Below are 24,289 nucleotides of genomic sequence, written 5' to 3'. Positions count from 1 at the left end.
GAAATGCTGAAAGCATTTACTCTAAGATCAGGAACAAGACAAGAAGGTCCACTCTCACCACTTTTATTCAACATAGTATTGGAAGTCTTAGTGACAGCAATCAGACAAGAAAAAGAAATAAAAGGAATACAAACAGGAAAGGAAAAAGTAAAACTGTCACCGTTTGTAAATGGCATGATACTATATATAGAAAATCCTAAAGACACCACCAAAAACTACTGTAATTCATCAATGACTTTGGTAAAGTTGTAGGATATGAAATTAATGTACAAAATTCTGTTGTGTTTCTATATATTATCAACAAACTATCAGAAAGAGAAAGGAAGAAAAATAATCCCATATACAGTTGCATCAAAAAGAATAACATACCTAAGAATAAACTGAATCAAGGAGGTAAAAGAAAACTATAAGACACTGATGAAAGAAATTGAAAATGACACAAGCAAATGGAAAGTTACACCATGCTCATCTATTGGAAGAATTAATATTGTTAAAATGACCATATCCCTCAAGTAAATCTACAGATTCAATGTAATCCCTATCAAAATAGTAATGGTATTTTTCACAGAACTAGAACAGATAATTCTAAAATTTGTATGGAAACCCCAAATGACTTTACTAATCATTTAAATGTAACTCTTCTGACAAAACTTCATGTCCTTGTCAATTCTTGGTATTTTAAGACTTAAATTTGTGCCAATTCGATGGACATGAAATATAATTTCACTTTTATTTTTCATTTGCACTTTTCTGATCACACATGATTCTGAGCTTTCCTTCACATTTTTGGGGGACATGAAGTTTTTTACTTCACTTCTGAATTGGTTGTTCACATACATTGCCCTCTTTCTATATTTTTTGGCTAAATTTAACATATTTTTGCAAAATAGTTGTGGATAGTATCAATTTCCTACACAGGAAACTCTGTGTGTGTGTGTGTGTGTGTGTGTCTGTGTGTGTGTGTGTGTGTGTGTACAAACAGCAGATTTATGAGAACAGAGTTTACATACTAAAACAAAATTCAGTAAAATGTTTTGGTAGAACATAGCTTTTTTGTAATGTAAACTAACACAGTTTTTAAAATCAAGACTAAAATGTTAGCTTTCATATATTTTGTACCGAAAGAGGCTAGCATTTTTTTCTCTCTCTCTCTCCTTGGATAGCACAAATAATGCACTTCTCCACATTTCCTTATTACTTTGCTTTGATCATTCAAAACTGACAGCCATGTTTATAAGCTTACTTAGAAGAGAAAAATGGCATCATTAAAGTGAACTGTTAACTCTAAGAAGAATACTTCATTTACCTTCTTTATGAGATAACAGTAACTTCTTTTACTCTTACAGTTCTTAACCACACTTCCAATCATCCCAATATGTTCTGCTCATCCCATTAGCTAGCAGTTTACTCAGTATTAAGTGCTATGAATTTTCTTTATTTTTTATGATATTCCATAAAACATAGGGATGTGCTCAAATAAATTTTTTCCAACAGTAAAATCCTCTGAAATAATGGTTTTATAATGAGAAATTGTATTTTTACTTTGACTGTTTCTAGATGACTATAAACACCTTATAGATTAAATTGCTCTTCTTATCCTCATAATATCTCACAAGCTAGGGAAAGGGCATGTTGTTCTTTACTTTCTTTTACAAAAACGACCTGAGGCACAAGGCAGTTTTTATGATTTTGTTCACAGAACACGTAAGTAAGGGAACTGAAAATAGGATCAGTTCAAAGATTTCTCTGTAAAATCTTCAGTCATATCTCTCTAGTCATCACTTGATGACTATGCTACATCCATTTTATGTCTCTATTTAATCCAGAGATGTCTTTGAAACCACATGCCCTGATAAACCTAGGCCATTCTTTTCAAATGGCATTTTGTTCAAAACATTTTAACTGTAAGCTAAGTATAACCTTTTCATGGAACTCATCATTTCTGCATAACCAAGGAGACATTAATCAGATTTTAAAGAAATAAAACTGGTAAATGGAGCCCTTAAATTATTATTAACTTCAATATATAAATGTTCACTCAGGCTTGATATTAATTGAGATTTCCAATTGCCTACGGAAAGCTTCAGGTAAGATTTTACATTTGTGTACACAGTTTCATCTGTTCTCACAATTCATACCTCCAAGACAGCTAGAAATATGGTTTATATAATGTATATTATGTGAAATTCTTCAGCCTGCACCTCAGTATTCCAGTAGGTAGTTAATATAAAAAAATGACTCATGAAATTTGCTCTACTGTTACTGTTTAGGTGAAACATTGTAATATCTAAGCAGATATCAAGCACAGAATTATCCTTAAAATTTCTGACCTTGTGAACATGAGCTCTGTTTTCTGTGCTATATTATATAACAGTATAACTTAAAGTGTATTGAAATTACTTTGAGTCTTATTTATTATGCCTAATTCACTTAGGTTTTGGTGTAACAATTTTAGTCTACTTTCTTTCTCATTCTGTATTTCTTTAGAATATTGAGAACCTTGGGTTCTCACTAAAAACATATCCTAAATTGTTTCCTCTGTCTTTTCCTTTTGCTCTGCCCTCCACCCTCACAGACATCTCTGTGTGAACTGATCCACTCATAAGCTTTTAATAATCAACTCTTAGGTGGAAAATTCCTAAATCTTCATCTCCACCCTTGAGCTCTGTATTGAGATCCAGATCTAAATTTCCAAATACCAAATGAACAGATCCATGCCAGTGGGATATCAAACTCAACCTACATCATTCTGCATCTTGTACTTTCACATTCCACCTGATAAGCTGTTCCTATTTACTTTTTATTTCCTGTTGCATCATCCACTTTTAAGTTACCAAGGGCAGAAACTAAATAGTTACTAGTGATTCATGTCTTCATATCTACATCCATATATAATCAGTCATCAGATACTGTTCATGCTACTTCATTATTTCATTCATGATTTTCCCCAACTTCCCATTTCAATCATTATGATTCAGGCTCTTTTAATCTTCTATCTATGCTGTTGCAGCAGCCTCCTGATTTTCAGTTTCCCTCTCTTTTTGCTGTAATCCATCCTTCACAATATTGTTCTATTTATCTTCCTAAAATTCTTATTTTTTACTGGACTGTAAATATTTCCCATTACCTAGCAATGCTTTGTTCATAATAAGTAGTTAGTAAATAGTGCCTGAATTGAATTATCAGTACAACCCTCAATATATGAACTTACTTCTCATAATCCATTGAATGCAAATATCTATAGTGAATATATTTATACCACAAATATATACTCATAATTTTCTGAAACTACAGTTAATTTTTATACTTCAACTGTCAATTCTAAATGAGGTATTGATAATCAACATATAGAGGAATTACTTGTGAAAGACAGGTTACCAAGATGAAGTGACATTATATTAATGTAAATTTCTTCTCTATGTAATGACTATGAGAATGTACATAATACATATGCATGTATGTGTATTATTTTGAATGAATTTCTTAAAGCCAAATTGTGTTGCTAACCAGATAACTGTGATTTTGTAGGTCTGACTTGTATGTTCATACACTTGAGTTAGAATTTAGTAGAGATTAAAGTTCTTTACTTTCTTAAATTTCTAACTACCTGAATTCAATGTATGTTTGCATATATGTGTGCTTATCAGCATATAACTATACCTGTGTGCCTTTGACAGGGGCTGTTTGCCTATCTGTGTACTTGTGTAGTGATCGAAGAAGAAAAATTGTATTATTGACCTTTTGACATAGAATGTACTGCTTGAAGTTTGTTTTGGGAGTTGTTTTTTTTTAATCTACAGGACATGATTTAGTTCAGGTTATCTATCTATCTATTTTTTCTGTGTTTTTACAAACACACATACACATCACACGAAGGCTGCATTGCAGGATTTATATTTATGAAATATTATACTGTTCTGTACACAGAAATTTGGGGGAGGTTGTTATGTTGAAATTTCTAAATTCTCTTTCAAGTTTTTCCCAGAAGCTCTTTTCTCATTTTACAAAATGTTTGGAAAACAAATATAATTAAAATCCTTGTGGAATTTAGATTTTGACTTCATCTATAACTGTGGACTTACTAATACAAGCTATTATAGATAATTCAGATTCATCCTTTGCCTGCTTCAGTTGTATCTTATGCTGTTTCTTCATTATATATGAGATATCTGGCATGAGGCTTCTAAAAAGGCCAAAAACAGCCTCCAAAATAAAAGGCTCTATTAAATGCACACATACATACACATGTACACAGTTGCAAAAAACACTCTGTTCTGCCATTGTATATTACTTTACTCTTTTCAAGTTTCCATTCTGAAATGAGGAAAAGAGATTCAGTTTAAAATAGTAAAATTGATCTTATTTTTATTACTCATGATTAAATATAATGTATACAATTAATCTTTTAATGGATTCCATCATATGGGTAAGCAATTTGGGGTAATTTAGATATTCTTTCCTCCCTAGTATGTTTGGTAGTGTAATATTTCTGGATTATGTTCTCAATTTCCCACTTCACATGGTCTTGGAAATGAATCTAAATAGTTTTAATGTGAAAATTTATGATTTTAATTTGTCTCAACAAATCATATTTTCATTTCATTTCTTCATGACTGAAGGTAAACAATGAATAAGAATAACTTTTCATCTATTCAATAAAATTAAAAATAAAGGATTATATTTTACTAAATATTAAAATAGGTTATGACTACATCTGAACATATTCATGATACTGAACATGTATTTATTTATGGTAGCTAATATTAAAATATATCATAATTTCATATAATTAAAGACCAATGTCCATGTTTATATTTACAGTCAGGTTCACATTGCTTAGTGCCAAGATAATTTCAAAAAATATTTTAGAGTAAAATCTTGTTTCTAAAACCACTTCTGTTTAATCCAAATTCAGTAAAATTTTAATCCAAGGTAATCATCCTATGGAATAACTGATATTCATTTTCTGTTATACACTGTTACCTCAGCATAAGATTCTTGAGGGTTCAATAGTCATGAAATAGAGGTAAACATTTTTTATATAGTAGGTTCTTGTAGGCAGCTAGAGAACTGGATCCAAAATATAGATCATAGTGCGTCTTAAAAGAAAGATTTAGGAATCACTGACATAGAGATCATAGCTCAAATCTGAAGGTGAATACACTTCACAAGACAGCTAGTGTAAATTAGTAAAAGCAGTGATACAAACCTGAAATTTAGGACTTGCTCACTGGTAGATGTCAGGGGAAGAGGAAATAATAATGAAAACCAGGGCACAGAGGGTAGGGAAAGACAGTATATTAAGAAAGATAAGATGTTCATTGCAGCTCTATTTACAATAGCCAGGAGATGGAAGCAACCTAAGTGTCCATCATTGGATGAATGGATAAAGAAGATGTGGCACATATATACAATGGAATATTACTCAGCCATAAAAGGAAACGAAATTGAGTTATTTGTAGTAAGGTGGATGGACCTAGAGTCTGTCATACAGAGTGAAGTAAGTCAGAAAGAGAAAAACAAATACCGTATGCTAACACGTATATATGGAATCTAAGGGAAAAAAAAAAGGTCATGAAGAACCTAGGGGTAAGACGGGAATAAAGACACAGACCTACTAGAGAATGGACTTGAGACTATGGGGAGGGGGAAGGGTAAGCTGTGACAAAGTGAGAGAGTGGCATGGACATATATACACTACCAAAGGTAAAATAGATAGCTAGTGGGAAGCAGCCGCATATCACAGGGAGATCAGCTCGGTGCTTTGTGACCACCTAGAGGGGTGGGATAGGGAGAGTGGGAGGGAGGGAGACGCAAGAGGGAAGAGATATGGGAACATATGTATATGTACAACTGATTCACTTTGTTATTAAGCAGAAACTAACACACCATTTTAAAGCAATTATACTCCAATAAAGATGTTAAAAAAATTAAAAAGTAAGGTAAGGAGGAGGAGGTTTCAAAAAAGATGGGATGGTCAATAGTGCAAAAGGTAAGTTCTATGAGCAAGAACAATGCAATCATATTTGCAACCTCAAAGCCTGGCTTATAGTATGCACTCAATAAGTTTCTTTTGGGTGAATGAATGAATTAAGTCATAATTTTTCTTAAAAAGCCGTTAAGGAAATAAGCAATGAGAATAGTTGTATTCAACAAGGGACAAATCATCGGTTATTTTATTTTATTTTTTTGGCCACCATTTTATGGGTAGCATAAAAAGGAGATAGGGACTGAGAGAGCAGGTGGCATACCTAGCAATCCAAGATGAAGATAATGCAAGTCTTCCCAGAACAGGGATGCCCTTCCACAGGGTTTAATGAGGCATTAATTCAATATTTGGTGGGGTTCTCAATGGCTATATCCTTATATATTATCTCCCACGTGCTCTGGCTGCTCTCTTTTGATCTCAACCAGCTTTATCCCTAGACTTCAGCTGTCAACCTCCTCCAACTTGAATGTTCCTTCTCGACTTCTTGTTTCTCCATCACTTGTTTGTTGAATAAATGAATGAGAGTTAATCAGTTTGCTCATCATCACAGTATTACAAAATGATAGAACTTACTTGTTTCTCTGTTCAGCACTCTGATACCCACTGTAGGTAATAAAGAAGAAACACAAAACATCTCTCTCCCTTTTACCCTATTACCTATCTGGGTCCAATTCAATAGTCATGTGGCTGGGAAATTGTCACGTTTATATTCCTATAGATGTGTATATATTGTTTTTTTAGGTGACTTAATTACTGTTGATTTGGTAACTCAGCAGTGAGTGATTTTAGCTTCCAATACAAAATATGAAAAAGAAAATATTTGTACACAGCTTGAAGTTTATCTTCAGACAGTAAACTGAGGCTCCAAATGAATAAAAAATGTTTAAAGTGTATGAGTTGTTATGTTGAACAAAGGTGATACGTGGGTTGTGACCAAAGCACAAGTTTATTTTTCACTCCCACTGTTCTTTGAACATTATTTAATGAAGATAATCATCCCTGTCTTACAATTTCCATTGATTACTTTAAAACACTATTTCTTAAATTGTGATCTGTGGGCCATCTACAAAGGGAATCATCTAGAGTGACTGTTAAAAAGGCAGATTTCTGTACCCTACCTCAAAAGTAATCAGAATCTATAGTTTTAATAAGTAACATATGTAACATCTTGATTCACTAAAGTCTGAGAACAGTTGCATTGGAATGAACAGTTTCAATATAGAGAAAGGGGCAGCAGTCAAATTTCAAGGGAACTAAGTGAGGGATAAATGGGGAGCATTTGTAGAAAGCTACTGTAGAACATCCCTAATTAACTTGCCTATGAAATGGAACAAAAAGGGGATTAAAATCAAGTTATGATCTTCAAAATTTGAGTTAGCCTTGAGCAAATGTTAGCATTTAGCAAAATGTTGTCTTCAAACATTTTTGTTCCACATAACCCCTACAAAAAGTTTGAAAAACATTGTACAGCCTGATACATTACAAAGCTCACATTTAAAATATTGTATCATACATTTCATAGAGTGTTCTGCCTATGTTTTCCTCTAAGAGTTTGATAGTTTCTGGCCTTACATTTAGGTCTTTAATCCATTTTGAGCTTATTTTTGTGTATGGTGTTAGGGAGTGATCTAACTTCATACTTTTACATGTAGCTGTCCAGTTTTCCCAGCACCACTTATTGAATAGGCTGTCCTTTCTCCACGGTACATTTCTGCCTCCTTTATCAAAGATAAGGTGACCATATGTGCGTGGGTTTATCTCTGGGCTTTCTATCCTGTTCCATTGATCTATCTTTCTGTTTTTGTGCCAGTACCATACCGTTTTGATAACTGTAGCTTTGTAGTATAGTCTGAAGTCTGGGAGCCTGATTCCTCCAGTTCCTTCTTTCGTTCTCAAGATTGCTTTGGCTATTCGGGGTCTTTTGTGTTTCCATACAAATTGCAAAATTTTTTGTTCTAGTTCTGTGAAAAATGCCAGTGGTAGTTTGATAGGGATTGCATTGAATCTATAGATTGCTTTCGGTAGTAGGGTCATTTTCACAATGTTGATTCTTCCAATCCAAGAACATGGTATATCTCTCCATCTATTTGTATCATCTTTAATTTCTTTCATCAGTGTCTTATAATTTTCTGCATACAGATCTTTTGTCTCCTTAGGTAGGTTTATTCCTAGATATTTTATTCTTTTTGTTGCAATGGTAAATGGGAGTGTTTTCTTGATTTCACTTTCAGATTTTTCATCATTAGTATATAGGAATGCCAGAGATTTCTGTGCATTAATTTTGTATCCTGCCACTTTACCAAATTCATTGATTAGCTCTAGTAGTTTTCTGGTAGCATCTTTAGGGTTCTCTATGTATAGGATCATGTCATCTGCAAACAGTGACAGCTTTACTTCTTCTTTTCCGATTTGGATTCCTTTTATTTCCTTTTCTTCTCTGATTGCTGTGGCTAAAACTTCCAAAACTATGTTGAATAAGAGTGGTGAGAGTGGGCAACCTTGTCTTGTTCCTGATCTTAGTGGAAATGCTTTCAGTTTTTCACCATTGAGGATGATGTTTGCTGTGGGCTTGTCATATATGGCCTTTATTATGTTGAGGAAAGTTCCCTCTATGCCTACTTTCTGCAGGGTTTTTATCATAAATGGGTGTTGAATTTTGTCAAAAGCTTTCTCTGCATCTATTGAGATGATCATATAATCACAGCAAGATTCTTTCTGACCCACCTCCTAGAGTAATGGAAATAAAAACAAGAGTAAACAAATGGGACCTAATGAAACTTAAAAGCTTTTGCGCAGCAAAGGAAACCATAAAGAAGACCAAAAGACAACCCTCAGAATGGGAGAAAATATTTGCAAATGAAGCAACTGACAAAGGATTGATCTCCAAAATTTATAAGCAGCTCATGCAGCTTAATAACAAAAAAACAAACAACCCAATCCAAAAATGGGCAGAAGACCTAAATAGACATTTCTCCAAAGAAGATATACAGAGTGCCAACAAACAGATGAAAGAATGCTCAACATCACTAATCATGAGAGAAATGCAAATCAAAACTACAATGAGATATCATCTCACACCAGTCAGAATGGCCATCATCAAAAAATCTAGAAACAATAAATGCTGGAGAGGGTGTGGAGAAAAGGGAACCCTCTTACACTGTTGGTGGGAATGTAAATTGATACAGCCACTGTGGAGAACAGTATGGAGGTTCCTTAAAAAGCTACAAATAGAACTACCATATGACCCAGCAATCCCACTACTGGGCATATACCCTGAGAAAACCATAATTCAGAAAGAGTCACGTACCAAAATGTTCATTGCAGCTCTATTTACAATAGCCCGGAGATGGAAACAACCTAAGTGCCCATCATCGGATGAATGGATAAAGAAGATGTGGCACATATATACAATGGAATATTACTCAGCCATAAAAAGAGATGAAATTGAGCTATTTGTAATGAGGTGGATAGACCTAGAGTCTGTCATACAGAGTGAAGTAAGTCAGAAAGAGAGAGACAAATACCGTATGCTAACACATATATATGGAATTTAAAAAAAAAATGTCATGAAAAACCTAGGGGTGAAACAGGAATAAAGACACAGACCTACTAGAGAATGGACTTGAGGCTATGGGGAGGGGGAAGTGTAAACGGTGACAAAGCGATAAAGAGGCATGGACATATATACACTACCAAACGTAAGGTAGATAGCTAGTGGGAAGCAGCCGCATAGCACAGGGAGATCAGCTCGGTGCTTTGTGACCGCCTGGAGGGGTGGGATAGGGAGGGTGGGAGGGAGGGAGACGCAAGCGGGAAGAGATATGGGAATATATGTATATATATAACTGATTCATTTTGTTGTGAAGCTGAAACTAACATACCATTGTAAAGCAATTATACTCCAATAAAAAAAAAAAATATATTGTATCATACATTTAAATAGCTGCAAGGAGTGTAATTTCCAGCATATTTGAAAATATTGATATTTCAAAATAAATCTTTTAAATCACTCGTTCAAATATATCCAACGGAATGTAGTAAATACTGTGGTGATTTGATACCTCTATCATTAATTTAATAATACATGGAAAAACTTTCTTTAGAAGCAAAAATTTTAAATGGTTCACTTTCTCCTTGAACCTATATTTTCATCCCACTTTCCTAAAATAATCATTTTCTAACATAATATATTTTGTCAAAAAGTATTTTATTGATTACCTTATAATTCCTACAACAAAAATATATACATAAATTGATTTTTTTCTTTTAATTTCCTTTGGCTCTAAGTATAATTTTTTCCTTTAAGGAGCATTATAACTATTAGTCTAATAATTAAACAAAACAACATAGGTGCATTTTATATTTATAAAAGATATTAAACACATTAAAATTTTACTGGGAATGTACTGTTAGTAAGGACAAATGACCTTGCTTTTGTGCTAAGTTCAAGTAACAACAATGGATATTACTTTTTGTTGGAATGAGACAGGTATGAGCAAAAGTTATTTTTGTTTATTTGTTTGGTTTTACAGATATGAGCACTGAAAAAAGTTAGTTCACCTAAATAAGTAGATATAAATTGAGGAAGTTTTGTCATGGTAGTATCATTCAATTCTTTGGTCTCCTTTTGCAGGGTCAGGAAACTGACAGGGACTATGAGTCAATGTTAATGTTTTTTAGCCTCCTTCAACATTTTGTAGTGATTTGGGGTGCAGTAACTTAAGACAGGATTGGTTAAGACCCATGTGTTTAGCATCCAAGCTTTCTAAATCTGATATTGCTTTTCTTTTCACCATAGCACTACCTGTTGTGGTTTGTGCCAAGTGAATAGTTCCACATCAGGACCGTGATAAGTTGTTATGTACAGCCTTTGCTACACAGAAATCTATAACCATGTTATTTTTCTTTAAGTTGTATAAACATATAATTATGGGAAAGAAATAAAACTAAGTATTCCTAAGTACATTTGAATAATATTAACTTCTGAAGTGTCCCAGCAGCTGACTAATTTAATTTACTGGCCAGGATTTTACTCAGAATGCAACATCAAGAGAGTGTATGGCTGCTAAGTTGCTGGGAGACTTCAATTGGTTTGCAGGCTTGTCCCCCTACTTCTATAATTATTAATTATTTAGAAGGGTATTTTAGCCCATAACCATTTTGGCATTTTCATTTTAAAATTCCAGCACTTATTGAGATAGTAAGTTCTGTGATAATAAAATCATTTAGAATTTTTCATTCATTAATTCTACCTATATTAAATAGTTATTAGATACCAAGTAGATAGTAAAGCAATGGGTAGGAGATGATTCATAAAATATGGTTCCTATCCTCACAGACATCTTTATTTTTGCTTTAGTATGCTTAAATCTTTCCTTTATAATAAGAAACTTAAAAGGAACCCTCATGCTTCATAAAATATTATTCTCTTTATTTTCTAGACAATACTTTCTTAGTCATTCTACAATTCTGTGTGCAAGATCTAAGAAAATGGCCATAATCTGTGTACTTTAATAAAGCACATTCTCAATAGAATCATATAGAGTACTGTACTATCAGTGTTTAGATTTTGACAGGTATTAGTTACTATTCATCTTATAAAAGGTACACAGGTAAATATACAATTATATCTGAATCATTAACAAGCTCAGGGAACATATTAGGAAAATAAGGTTGCAGATTCTTAGTATCCAATAAGGTATTATTTAGAGCTACTTAGGTGGCCAAATCAGTAATTCTTCTTGTGCCTACCACATACTATTTACACTTCTATTATAATATTTTATTCATTCTGCCTGGTATTTACAGTTCGCTTACTCTATGTCCAACACCGTGTTTTAGGCACAGTGGGGAATACAAAGGCCTAAAATACAAATCTTGACTAGGCATTTACTTGGAATGTTATCTACCCAGGTAACAGAAAGGTAATTCATGTTTAGTTGTCAGGACTCACTGTGTCTGGGGCTCCTCAAAAGAACTATTTGAGATTCTCTTCAATTATATATATGCTAAGTAACAGCAGCAGACAGCACATTCACCAAGGTGGAAGGATGATACATGCAAACACTGAGGCTTAAGGAGCTTATTGGAAAATAGTTTGGAAAATTGAAGATGGGAGTAACCTGCTTATAATTGGTATAAAAATCAAGTATATATCTATCAGTGTGTATTTACTAATTGCTTAGTATTAGAAAAATATTGATAGATAGAGATGTAGACAGGTAGATAGACAGAAATTGATTTATTATAAGGAATTGGCTCACATAATTATGGAGGCTGACAAGTCCCAAGATCTGTAGTCAGCAAGTTGGAGACCCAGGAGGGCTGATGGTATAGTTTTAATCCAAAGGCCAGCAGGCTTGAGATCCAAGAAGAGTCAATATTTCAGTCTGAGCCTGAAGTCAGGAAAACAAAACAAAAAAAATGAGGTCCCAGCTTGATGGCTGTCAGGCAGGAGAAATTTCCTCTTAGAGTGTCAGTATTCTGCTTATTCAGGCTTTCAACTGATTAGAAGAGGCCCACCCACATTAGGGAAGACAATCTATTAGTCTGTTGATTTAAATGTTAAGCTCATCCAAAAACACCTTCACAGAAACACCCAAAACAATGTTTGACTAAATATCTGGGTACCCTGTAGGCCATTTAAGTTGACACATAAATTTCCCATTACACCTACAAAAACAAGAGGGGAAAGGAAAAGGTATAATTAGATTTATAGATAATTGCAGGTAAAATATCTACCAAAACTTACAAAAAGATATTCATTTTATTCTCTATTTCCAAATTTTTTAAAATCCATTGCAAGTATAAACTTGGAAATTTGTTCAGCCTCCATATCAGTTCTTCATAACTGATGTAAAGAAGTAAAATGACTTGTCCAAGATCATACAGCTCATTGACTGTAAAGCCAGAACTAAAATCAAAGCCTTACAATTTCAATATTCTTTCTAAGGATCCAATGGTACAATTCCCCCTTATCACATGTATGCATGACATGGAAGTTATAAAGTTCAAACTAAATTTCAAAATGGCATTGGTGAATACATTCCTGATACAATACTGTCATAGAAACATTTATCCCTGTACACAGTAGTGATTCTGATTCATACCTCAAAGTACTTTGTGCACAGTTATTGCTGAGTTATGTGACAATTTGGAGTTACTTCAAAACATGCTTTTGCATCCTCTCATACGGACTTTTGAACAAAGAAAATAGACCTTTAACACTGCCTGTGAAAGTAAAGAGCATGATAAGGAAGTGTTTATACTGGCATGGAGCCAGGATGAAGTATTCGTTTTCAAATTTTGGTTCCTGAGAGAAGACATGTCTTCTAACCTAATGAGCTTAGAAAAACACTGCTCTCTTCCTTCAGCTGTAGACTTAAAATACTGTTACTACATTTCCTAGTGGAGTGTGTGTTTTTAGTCATGGGTAAGCAACAGTTTCTTATGTTTCTGGAATTGTTCAAGTTTTCAAGCAAATATTTCTATAAAGACACTCATATTTTCAGTTATTTTATGAAAATAACTACAAACGTGCATGAAGGGACAGATGACAAGATGTTTTCCCTTAATGAACCACCATCAAATTTTCCATAAGAACCCCAAAATAGATCATAATGAATTCCCTGTTACAAATTCTCCTAGGACAAAGTGGCACATTTTAAAAGTGGGTTGCCAGGAAATGAAATCTGGCAGGGGATGGGGTGAGTGGGATCTAGAAGGAAGTGAATTTAAACACTTTGCTTTTGCTCACTTGCTTGGATTTAAAGGCTGAAGCTACTGTACTTCAGTTAGGAAGGAGCTGGGTTAGATATTTGCAAGTCCAGGCAGGAGGGCTGGGAGTGTGCAAATCTAGCAGCTGGAGTGTGTTGTGGTAGCTGCTTTCCTGTGCTAAGCTGATTTACTTGTTTAAGGTCTGACCTCATCATCCTGTCTGTATGGGTTCCCACCTACACTGTTAGCTGCAGCTTTCTGCTTCAGCTGGAAAGCTAGAAGTATTCACAGTATACCACAGACAGCGGGGGAGGGGAGAGCAAGAAAGACTGCTCTCGGCACTTATGCTTTTGTTAGTCCTACAGAAGAGGCAGAGAAACAAGAGATAACAAAGGCTGTTTCCTTTCTGTGAGAGAAGGCTTTTGTCTTTCCTCCTGCAACGATGTCAGTGTCTGGCAAGAAAGAGTTTGATGTGAAACAGATCCTAAGACTACGCTGGAGGTGGTTTAGTCATCCTTCTCAAGGTTCGCCCAACACTGGAAACTGCCTTCAGCAGGAAGGATATGAGCATAGAGGGACCCCGGTTCAGGGCAGGTTGAAGAACCACTCTCGGGACAGAAATGGACTGAAGAAAAGCAATAGTCCTGTCCACCACAACATACTGACACCAGTGCCAGGATCGGCCCCTTCCCATCAAAGAGCCCTTCAGAATTGGCACCCACAAAACCTGATAGAACATCTTCGAGCAAATGAAGATACTCCTAAAGCAGTTCCAGAGGAGAATTTGTTCAAAGAAGCTTGTGAGAAACACTCACAAGATTTGGAGATGATGGCTGATGACAATACAGAAGATTCAACAGCAAGGTAGGAGTTTTCGAAAACATAACAACAAAGTCATAGCTTAGGTTAACTTATCCTCTAAAACTCTCATTTAATGTTTAAATAAAAGTGTTATAATAATCTCTGAATTTGTATGCAGCCAATCAGGGTCTCCAAGTAACCCCCTCCTCTAGGTCTATAAAGGAAAATAGTAATAATACATTCATTTTGATAATTAATGGGATATATGCTTTACAGTTGTGAGTTTACTTTTCCTATTCCATTCCAATTCCATTAAGAATACTGTTTCAGTTCTAAGAGATGTTTATTATAATTGCTAATTTTCTGTATATATCCTCTATGGCTTGAATGTTCAAATAGTTATGATTTTTTGTACAAGTGTGATGAATTATATAGAACTCTTTCTGACTTTGTCAGGCCAACTCTGACAAAATAAAAGCTCTGACTGCTCAGCACATCCTTATCTATTCCTTAGTACGTGGTTGCTATACTGACGCTTGATAAATGTTATCTTTATGTGAGAGTACAGAACAGTTTCCTTTGGCATTTGAGATTTCTTTCAAGTTGTGTTAGTTTCATAGCTAGCTTGCAATTATGAAAATATTTTGCATAAAGCAAGTAATGAAATGTTGCTTACAGCAGTGAGATCTTAAAGTAGGAAATGGAACATGTCAGGTGTTTCAGAATATTAAAATTGAATAAGAAGTGATAATAAAGTATAGTTTAAGTATAGCTCATAAAATATTTGACTTTATTTTTCTGTCCACCAGAATTATTTGAGTGGAAGGAAATTATGTTCCCTCCTCTAATATTGTCTAACATAACTTAATCTAGTAGATCTTTACTTTTTTTTTCTTGTTTCATTATCAGATTTTATTTCCCCAACATGTTGTAGACACAATTAACACAATTAATTTTGGTAATGTAATTAAAGTGTAAATGAGCTACAGAAAAAGGTATTTTTGAAATGTCTTAAATTTTATAGCAGTTCAACATGAAGGTATGCTAACTTATTTAGAAATCTGGGTATTTGGTATACTGTGTCTCTACATAAGTTTAGAGGAGAAGGACTGGCAAATTTGCTTCTAGATATGTTTTTGCAATATATCTACCTGACAGTTCCTTGCTTCCATAATTTTAAAACATAATCAATAGAAAAAACAGCATAACAACATTATGGCAAAAGACAAAGCAACTGTGCAAAATGATACCTTTATACGAACTCAGTCTTTCTGTATGAAATGTAAATAATGAAATGATGTTTTGAAATGAATTTAAGTATAATAATAGATTGTGATACAGATGTCTTAAGAAATAAAATGTGTATGTAAGAATTTTCCTAAATATTTTTGTGATTACTCCAGAAAATACTGTATAACTTTTGGGATTGCAGGTTGTATTTAGTACAAATACTTGGATTTCAAAGTAATATATAATCTATGCTTTAGATTCAGCAGGTTTTCAAATTATTTCCCCTCACCATGGACAACAATTTTAAAAACTGCTGAATTTGGAAGTTAATATTAAGCACATTTGACTCTGTTGTAGAATAATTTAAATTATCCACTGTGACTTCCTGACAAAATTCTTTGAGGATCCCTAAACTGATTTTCCAGCATGAGAATATATTTACAATAAATTAGTTGCTAAATGAAAATGCCAGATAAAATGTCGAATATAAATTGTCACCAAGTAATATTTTTTAATATATTTTTCTTTTTATTTTATTCTTGATAGTGTTCATGTTCTAAAAAATTTTCTCTTAAATATCATATGGTTACAGTGGAAAGTTAATATTTTCTTAAAATAAATACAGGAAGTGGTTTTATAGATGTGCCAAGGATATTTTAAGCAGAAGAGAAGGGGTAAATTGAGGACCTTATTAATTGAAATATGATGGTTTATTAATCTATCATTACCCATTCTGAATTGTTTCATCTTGGGTAAAGAGAGTTTGATAAGGAACTCTTTTATGCCCCATTTTCTTAATGCCTCTCTTTTTCAACAAAATTGAGAAGCAGGAGAAAAAAATCCTGCGAAGTTGGCAGCAACCTGTTATCCCCTCAATAGAAGTCTTGTGGTTAAAAAACAAACAAACAAACAAAAATGGCAGTCAGTGTGGAGAACACAAGATGGGCTCTAACACTTGGGGCAAAATAAAGGTCTTTAAGCCATCCTGCTTCCTACAAATATTGCAGGGGATTAATAGAGAATGGACTAAATTACTAACATGTAATATAGTTGAATAAACTACCATTACTACTAAAACAGATAGTAAAGCCAAGGTATTAAGTTATATTAATATGTTTTTGTGGAATTTAAAAACCTCAATACATTCCTATGTAATTGAAGTATAGTATGTACTTCATTTATGAGCAACTCTGTATCACGATCCCACACCGTGAGTATGCACATATCAGTATGCCTGGGCTCAATTATCATTTTCTTTTTGTCCTAGTTATCTACGAACTCTGCATCTTTGCTTCCCCATAATGACCTTGCTCAATGTCCTTTATTTTCTTTATTTCATCCCTAGAATTCCAAAAATCAGAATATTTTAAGTGTATTATGATTATGCCTTTATATTACAGAATATTTAGTTATAAGATTATATATATATGTATATATATATATAATATATATTTTAACTGCTCATAAAGAGATGATGCCTAAGTACCCAGGTGTATAAAGTGGTAAACTGCATTTGCCAAGACAAATGCGGTTATCTCCTCATTGCGCTTGAGAACATTAAATAAAATGCTGATGATATGTGTATGGGCCCAGAACAACATGCCCCAGTGCAAAGCTGGAGATTCACAGGGGTGTTTAGTTTTAAGGAATTAGCAGGAATGGGGATAATACCCTCATACTACCTGTTGGGGCTTTTGGTTTTTGCATAAATTACTAATTGTATGATATATGATTTTGTATATCTTTTCCAGTATTGCAGTGTTAGACAAGACTCCAAATTCCCTCCATTTGAGACCTTTTCAGTTTTCAAGTGAGCTTGCCTAGAAAGAAAAAAAAAGAGCAGCTGGCAGTATATACTTTGATATCCCGAAGAAGGGGGGATTGGATGAATAAGACCTAGAATTAATTAATAATTCATTCCACAAATATTGAGCACCATTGGGTGTCAGGCACACTTCTAGGCACTGGGGATAAAACAGGATCAAAACAGAGAACCTGTTTTCATAGAGTATACATTCTAATGGGGAGAGAGAGATAATAAAAATAAACCAAAATGTAGTACTTAAATGGTTGTAAGTACTATGAAGAAAAAATAATTAGAGGGAATAGAGTGAAGAAGGGATACTCCTTCAGATAGGGAAGGCCTTTCTGATGAGGTAACATTTGAGCAGAGATCTAAATGAAGTGAAGCCATCTAAATGAAGAGACAGCCATGAGGGTGTCTGACTCAAAAATTCAAACAAATGAGAGGTTACTGCTGCTGTGCTACAGGGGAGCCCCTAACCTCCATCCATATTTTTTCTATTTACATCAATGCCACATGTCCCCACACAGTCCATTGATTAATGTTCCAAACACCCTTAACTGGTGAATTCAAAAATATGTCCAGACTTGTTGTTTACTATAGTGACTTTAAGATCACATGCATATTCCATGGTCACAGAGGAGACTTTCCAGCCATCCTGTTAACCATGGTGTCATTTTGTCCTCTGAGGTTCTGGCTATGCAGCCAGCAGACCATATGCCTCATGTACAGTGGCCCCTGTGTCCTTTGTGAAAATGGACACATGATGGTGTATTTGCTTTCTTAACAAAACAATTCAGATAAGGCCAAATGTATTGTGCGTCTTCATCCTCAACACAGATCCATCTGTGATATGGAATATGCTTGGGAAATATTTATGCATAAGAGAAATCTTAAATAATGAAGTTTATTGTAATATCTTTTCTCATAAAGTAGGAAGTAAGGTACCTGGTTATTTACAGGGAGCACTTTCCAGGAAGACAGAACAGCAATTTCAAGAGCCCTGAGATGGGAGTGTGCTTGATATGTTTAAACACAAGGAGGCTAGTGCAGCTGGAGTAGGGTTTTTAAAGGGGAGAGTGGTAGCAGATGATTTTGGAAAAGTAACAGTAATAATACAACATTAAAAATAATAAGTACCTTTTGTAAACCTTTACCATGTTCCAGGCACTAAATATTTTACATATATTTTCTCATGTTCCCAAGGAAAATTTTTGAATGTAAAGGTAACATTCACATCTTTCTCTGGGTATTATTTTGTTGGATATCTGTTGTGGTTTTTGCTTATCTTCTTACAAGGCAAAAATAATGTGGCCTTCTAAAGTTCAGAACTAGGCCTGTGTTACTTAATTTCACACTGCATTATTCAGTAGAAACTGTTACTTCAAAGGAAAGAATAAGGAGCTAACTACAGGTTTATTGTTGTTTATAGAAAATTTAAGGTTAAATCCTTTTGTCGATGGGTTAAAATGTACCATATAAAACTACATAAGTTATTCAATTGCTTTACTAAATTTAGAATATTTTAACACATAATTTAAACTTAGTGCAATGATTCCTAACATTCCTAATTCCTAATGAACTTATGTTGGTTGATTTTAAATCCTTGCTACTCACAGCCTCTTTCCTGAGAGTGAGGTACCATGGTCCTCACGACTCATTCTTAACATTGTGGTATTGCATATATATTTAAGCTAACATTAATTAAAATATATTTAATATTTGAGAAAATTGGGACTCCTTTCCATCTAAGCATCTGGCAATATGTTAGGGTCATGTTTCTTTAAGTATTATGATTAAGCACCTATAGTTATTTCTGGTATTTGAAAGACAAGAATCATTTTTCTTCTGCATTTGGAAATATAAATAAAGAACTTAAAGTATGTGGTACTACTTAATATGTGACTTCAGGAGCAGCATATTAATTGCATTGACCTGTTACACATTGCTTAAATATTCAATCACTTAGTACATTAAAATTTATTTTTTAAACTTGTATATCTCCTTTCTGATTTTTGTAAGACATCTGCCCCTTAATACTAATCTTTTTGATTTCTTTCCTATGACCTTGTAAGTAAAAATAGTTTCAATGCTATATATATACACACATGCACATACATACACACATATGTATACATGTATATGTGTGTATGTGTATATGTATATCAGTGTGAAATTCTTATATTTGAAGGAGATGAAAAACTAAAATTGAGGTGGAGGACTGGGGAACACTGGATCCTTAATAAAGAAACATAAGTCAGTATTCTGCAAGATGAATCTGGAATATCTTGTGCCATAAAGTAGAAAGTCCTCAAAAAAGTAATCATGGGGGTATGTCAAAGGGACACAGAAGCCAACTGAAAAAGCTCCTAATGGCCAAAGCTGGAACAATATTAGCAAACAAACAAAAAAAAGTATTATAAACCTAAGTAAAAAATAAAAATTTAAGTCTGTATTGATATAAATCAATGTTTAAATAAATAAGACAGAAAAAACAAATCTCTGGTGCAGAAGAATTCCAAATAATTTATGTACATACTCTGTCCTCAAGGAGGTGGAGCTGAACACTGTACCTTAAGTGTGGGCTGCACATAGTGACTTCTTTTCGGAGAGTGAGTATAGCATGGAAGCGTGGTGGGGGAAGAGTACATTTACAGTGGAGAAACATGAAGAATACTCTCAGCCAGGTAATCAAGGTTAACATCAAAACTGCTCAGCAGTGTTGACAGTATATATACTTGGTATGGTGTGATGAGAATGGCACTTTACTTCTGTCTTCTACCTCCATAAAACCCATCGTCCCCATCCCAATCTAATCATGAGAAAAACATCAGACAAATCCAAATAGGAGGACATTTTTCAAAATGCTTGGTGTTTAATCTTCAAGCTGTAAATGTCATCAAAAACAATGAAAATCTGAGAAACTGTCACAACCAAGAAGTGCCTAAGAATACATGATGAATAAATGTGATATGGAAAAGAAAAAGGACTTTAGGTAAAAACTGAGGACATCTGAATAAAGAATGGACTTTAATTAATAATGATGTATCAAAACTGGTCAATTAATGGTAACAAATGTGCCAGACTAGTGTAAGATATTGATAATAGGGAAAATTGGATGTGGGGTTTATAGGAACTCCCTATACTATCATTACACTATCACAATTTTTCTTTAAAAATGTACAATATTTTAGCAAAGACTATCTTAGTAAATAGATTTAGTAAATCAATGCTGGAAGACCACCCAATTTTAAGAATTGAGTACATGTTGTTATTTGTTAGTTTTGTTTATCTTTGTTCTTTGGCAGCTGAATAGAAGGATACCAAATCAAAATCAGTGGGCTGAAAAAAAAATTAGTGGGCTGTTATCTCCTCCATGCAAAAATCTTATACATTGGCAACAAGATTTTATCCTAAGGGCAATCTTAAGGAAATCAGTTAAAGTTCTGTTAACAACTAAACATTACATGCAATTTCAATTCTTATCCCCATGATATTGATTCTATCATTTGGCTTGGACCAACTTTTAAGGGCATAGCAATTAATAAAGTCATAGTTGGGTATAAATAAACTCATTTTTATTTAATCACTCCAGAACACCATGGTTACTAATGAAGTGGTATATATTTATTGGAGCTTTCAAATGAAAATATGGCCTGCCACATTTTTTCTATTTCTTTATATTACTGTCTGTGGTTTATCTCTTAGGAGGAAACAATGGCACATATAAAACAAGCTTCTTTATATAAAAATCTGTATTACTCCATGCTAAAATGAAAAATACAGCCATTGAGTATATTTTATTCATGGTGATTCCATTCCATTAAGATTACAATTTCACTAAAGAGAATGGACAATATGTATCCCAGTGGTTGAGAAATAAGATTTTGTAAATAGACTTAAAAATAACTATCTAAGAGAATGTAACTAAAAGTGAGAAAATCAAAATCAAATAGTTTTCATTATCTGATGTTTTAGGATGGAAAAAGTATTACTGAAATTTTATTCAACATATGTTTTTACTCTGAAAACATTGTAAAATAATTATTTCCCAAATCAATATATAGATATAATACTTACATATCACTAGCATTTGCACTGGAGGAGAGCAATACTAGCAATTATGTTTATTGAAACTATCAGAAGTGAATGCTTTTTTACTCCTGGTTAACTTTTCTTAACCTGTTACTGTTAGTCGAAGTGGCTTGTCCTTTTCATGCTTTCAAATGCTATTGTACAGAATGTAAACTTGTTGCCCTTCTTACACACTGTGTATTGCTATTGCTTCTTCAGGAGCCATACTATACACCTTACAAGTGTTTTTGGCAGGTCTTTAACATGTGATGGGTTCTTGGTTATTTCACTTTCAGCTCACTCAATAGAAGCTAACTGTTAAGTCTTTTGTCCACATTTTCCCTGTATAACTGGATTGCTTCAACACAGTGGCATTTAGATGTCCTTTTCTGGCTAATGTTGATTGCATTGTCTATAACAATACTAATAAACAATTGCATGTGTAACAGACTGTCACATAACACTTTAGGCAACTCTTTAATTTAGTCTGAATTCTGTTGTAACATTCAACAAGCCAATTGCTTAAATAAGATGTTGATATTCATTTGTTTCTGCCATTCAACAAGTGTTTATTGAATTCCAATTGTATGCATTATGTTTTCTTAGGCACTTTAAAGATGAAAGATAAATAATAGATGTTGATTCCCACTTGAGACTTAAAATACTGTTGGGGAGCTAAAGTGCATCTACTTGGAAGGTTTATGGCAATAAAAAAAAGAGTGTATTGCAAAAACAGTTTAAGTTGCTTGGTCATTGAAACTGCTAGGCATTCAAAGACAAGAAATAATTCTTCTGACCAGAGCAATCTTAGAATGTTTCATGGAGGAGCATGATTTGAGACCAATTTTAAGGATGGATAGCGTTTTGATACAGATATGGGGAAGAATGAATTCTAGGTAGGAGGACAAACACAGTACCTTGAAAAAGGCACTGAAACATAGAAATTTAAGGTGTGCTCAAATGACAGATTTCAGTTTGGCTGAAGTGAATGATATACATTGGAGAATAGTACAAAGTTAAGCAAAAAAGGAAGGTCAGGCATAGATCATGGAAGATCTTAAAAGACAGATAAGGACTATCTGGACTTTATCTTAGAGGTCTGGGTTTTTTAACGTCCAAGAAGTTATTCAAATATTTTGTGTCTACGGGCTTCCCTGGTGGCGCAGTGGTTGAGAGTCCACCTGCCGATGCAGGGGACATGGGTTCATGCCCCGGTCTGGGAAGATCCCAAATGCCGCGGAGCGGCTGGGCCCGTGAGCCATGGCCGCTGAGCCTGCGCGTCCGGAGCCTGTGCTCCACAACGGAAGAGGCCACAACAGTGAGAGGCCCGCGTACCGAAAAAAAGAAAAATATTTTGTGTCTGTGAGTAATTTTAGGGAGAAGTTCCACTTGCTTTCCTCAGATTCTCCAACATTCCATTACACAGGAAAAACAAAGTAATGAATGGTAGCAAAGAAAGCATGTTAATATATATAATGCTTTAAGGGAAAAAATGTGGTGAGAAAAAATAGAAAATATAGGACTTGACATGTGGAATATCCATTTAGGATGTTTAGATTTTAAAAAGTATGATGCTTTTTTTTTTTTCAAGGTCTAGTTGAATGGTATTCCAGGACTCTGAGCAGTTCACTAAACATTTGAATAAGTGATTTTTAATTTTCAAAAATATCTTTTTAGCTTTAGTTTTATTGTGGCAAGAATACTTAAATTGAGTTCTATCCTCTCAACAAAATTTTAAGTACACAATAGAGTATAGACACAAAGTTGTAGAGCAGATCTCTAGAACCTATTCAAGTTGTATAATTGAAACTCCATCCATTCAACAACAACTCTCCATTTCCCACTCCCCCCCAGTCACCGGAAACCACCATTCTACTCTCTGTTTTTATGAGTTGGATTATTTTATGTACTTTATATAAATGAAATAATACAGCTTTTGTCCTTCTGTGACTGGCTTATTTCACTTAGCATGATGCCCTCCAGGTTCACCGATGCTGTCATATAAGGCAGGATTTCTCTAAGGCGAATAATACTCTATTGTATGTATATACCACATTGTCTTTATGCATCCATCTGTTAATGGAAACTTAGGCTGTTTCCATGTCTTGGATACTGTGACTAATGATGCAATGAACATGGCAGTGAAAATATCTCCTCAAGAAACTGATTTCAATTTTTTTAATGATATATATCAAGAAGTGTGATTGCTGAATCCTGTGGTAGTTCTATTTTTAAGTTTTTGGGGATGTTCCAAACTGATTTCCTTCGCAGCTGCACCATTTTACATTCCCATCAACATATAACAAAGGTTCTGATTTCTCCACATCCTCGCCAGCACTTGTTATCATTTGTTTTTTTGTTGTTGTTGTGTTTATAATAGTATTTTTAACAGATTTGAGATGATATCTCACTGTGGGTTTGATTTGTATTTCCCTGATGATTAGTGATGTTGAGCACCTTTTTATATACCTGTTGGCCATTTGTATGTCTTCTTTGAAGAAGTGTCTATTTCTTTGCCCATTTTTAAATCAGATTATTTGTTTCTTTGCTATTGACTTGTGTGAGTCCCTTACATATTTTAGATATTAACCCTTATCAGATAGATGGTTTATAAATATTTTCTTCCATTCCATAGGTTGCCTTTTGAGTATTGATTGTTTCCTTTGTTATTTTCC

The 24,289-nt window shown here is 34.0% G+C and overlaps 1 protein-coding gene across 7 annotated transcripts in view; it reads left to right on the top strand.

Annotated features, from left to right (window-relative positions):
* The first annotated feature begins 13,919 nt into the window (after nucleotides 1–13,919).
* The window catches only part of KLHL4 (kelch like family member 4), a 114,875-nt gene continuing 104,505 nt past the window's right edge, over nucleotides 13,920–24,289 (top strand). For 5 of the 7 annotated variants that reach the window (XR_012329428.1, XR_012329427.1, XM_019932224.3 and 2 more), the window contains exon 1: nucleotides 13,921–14,569. Coding sequence is in view for 4 of the 7 variants with exons in the window: in XM_019932224.3 (XP_019787783.1) it covers nucleotides 14,148–14,569 (422 nt within the window). In the remaining 3 variants the exon portion in view is untranslated. Of the gene's footprint in view, nucleotides 14,570–24,289 lie in introns of all 7 variants that reach the window. The other 2 variants (XM_073799691.1, XM_073799692.1) reach the window with 2 other exon arrangements.

Source organism: Tursiops truncatus, chromosome X (genome assembly GCF_011762595.2).
Source record: "Tursiops truncatus isolate mTurTru1 chromosome X, mTurTru1.mat.Y, whole genome shotgun sequence".
Classification (NCBI taxonomy): Eukaryota; Metazoa; Chordata; class Mammalia; order Artiodactyla; family Delphinidae; genus Tursiops; species Tursiops truncatus.
Note: the sequence above shows the minus strand (reverse complement) of the source record. Positions and strands in the feature narration are given on the sequence as shown.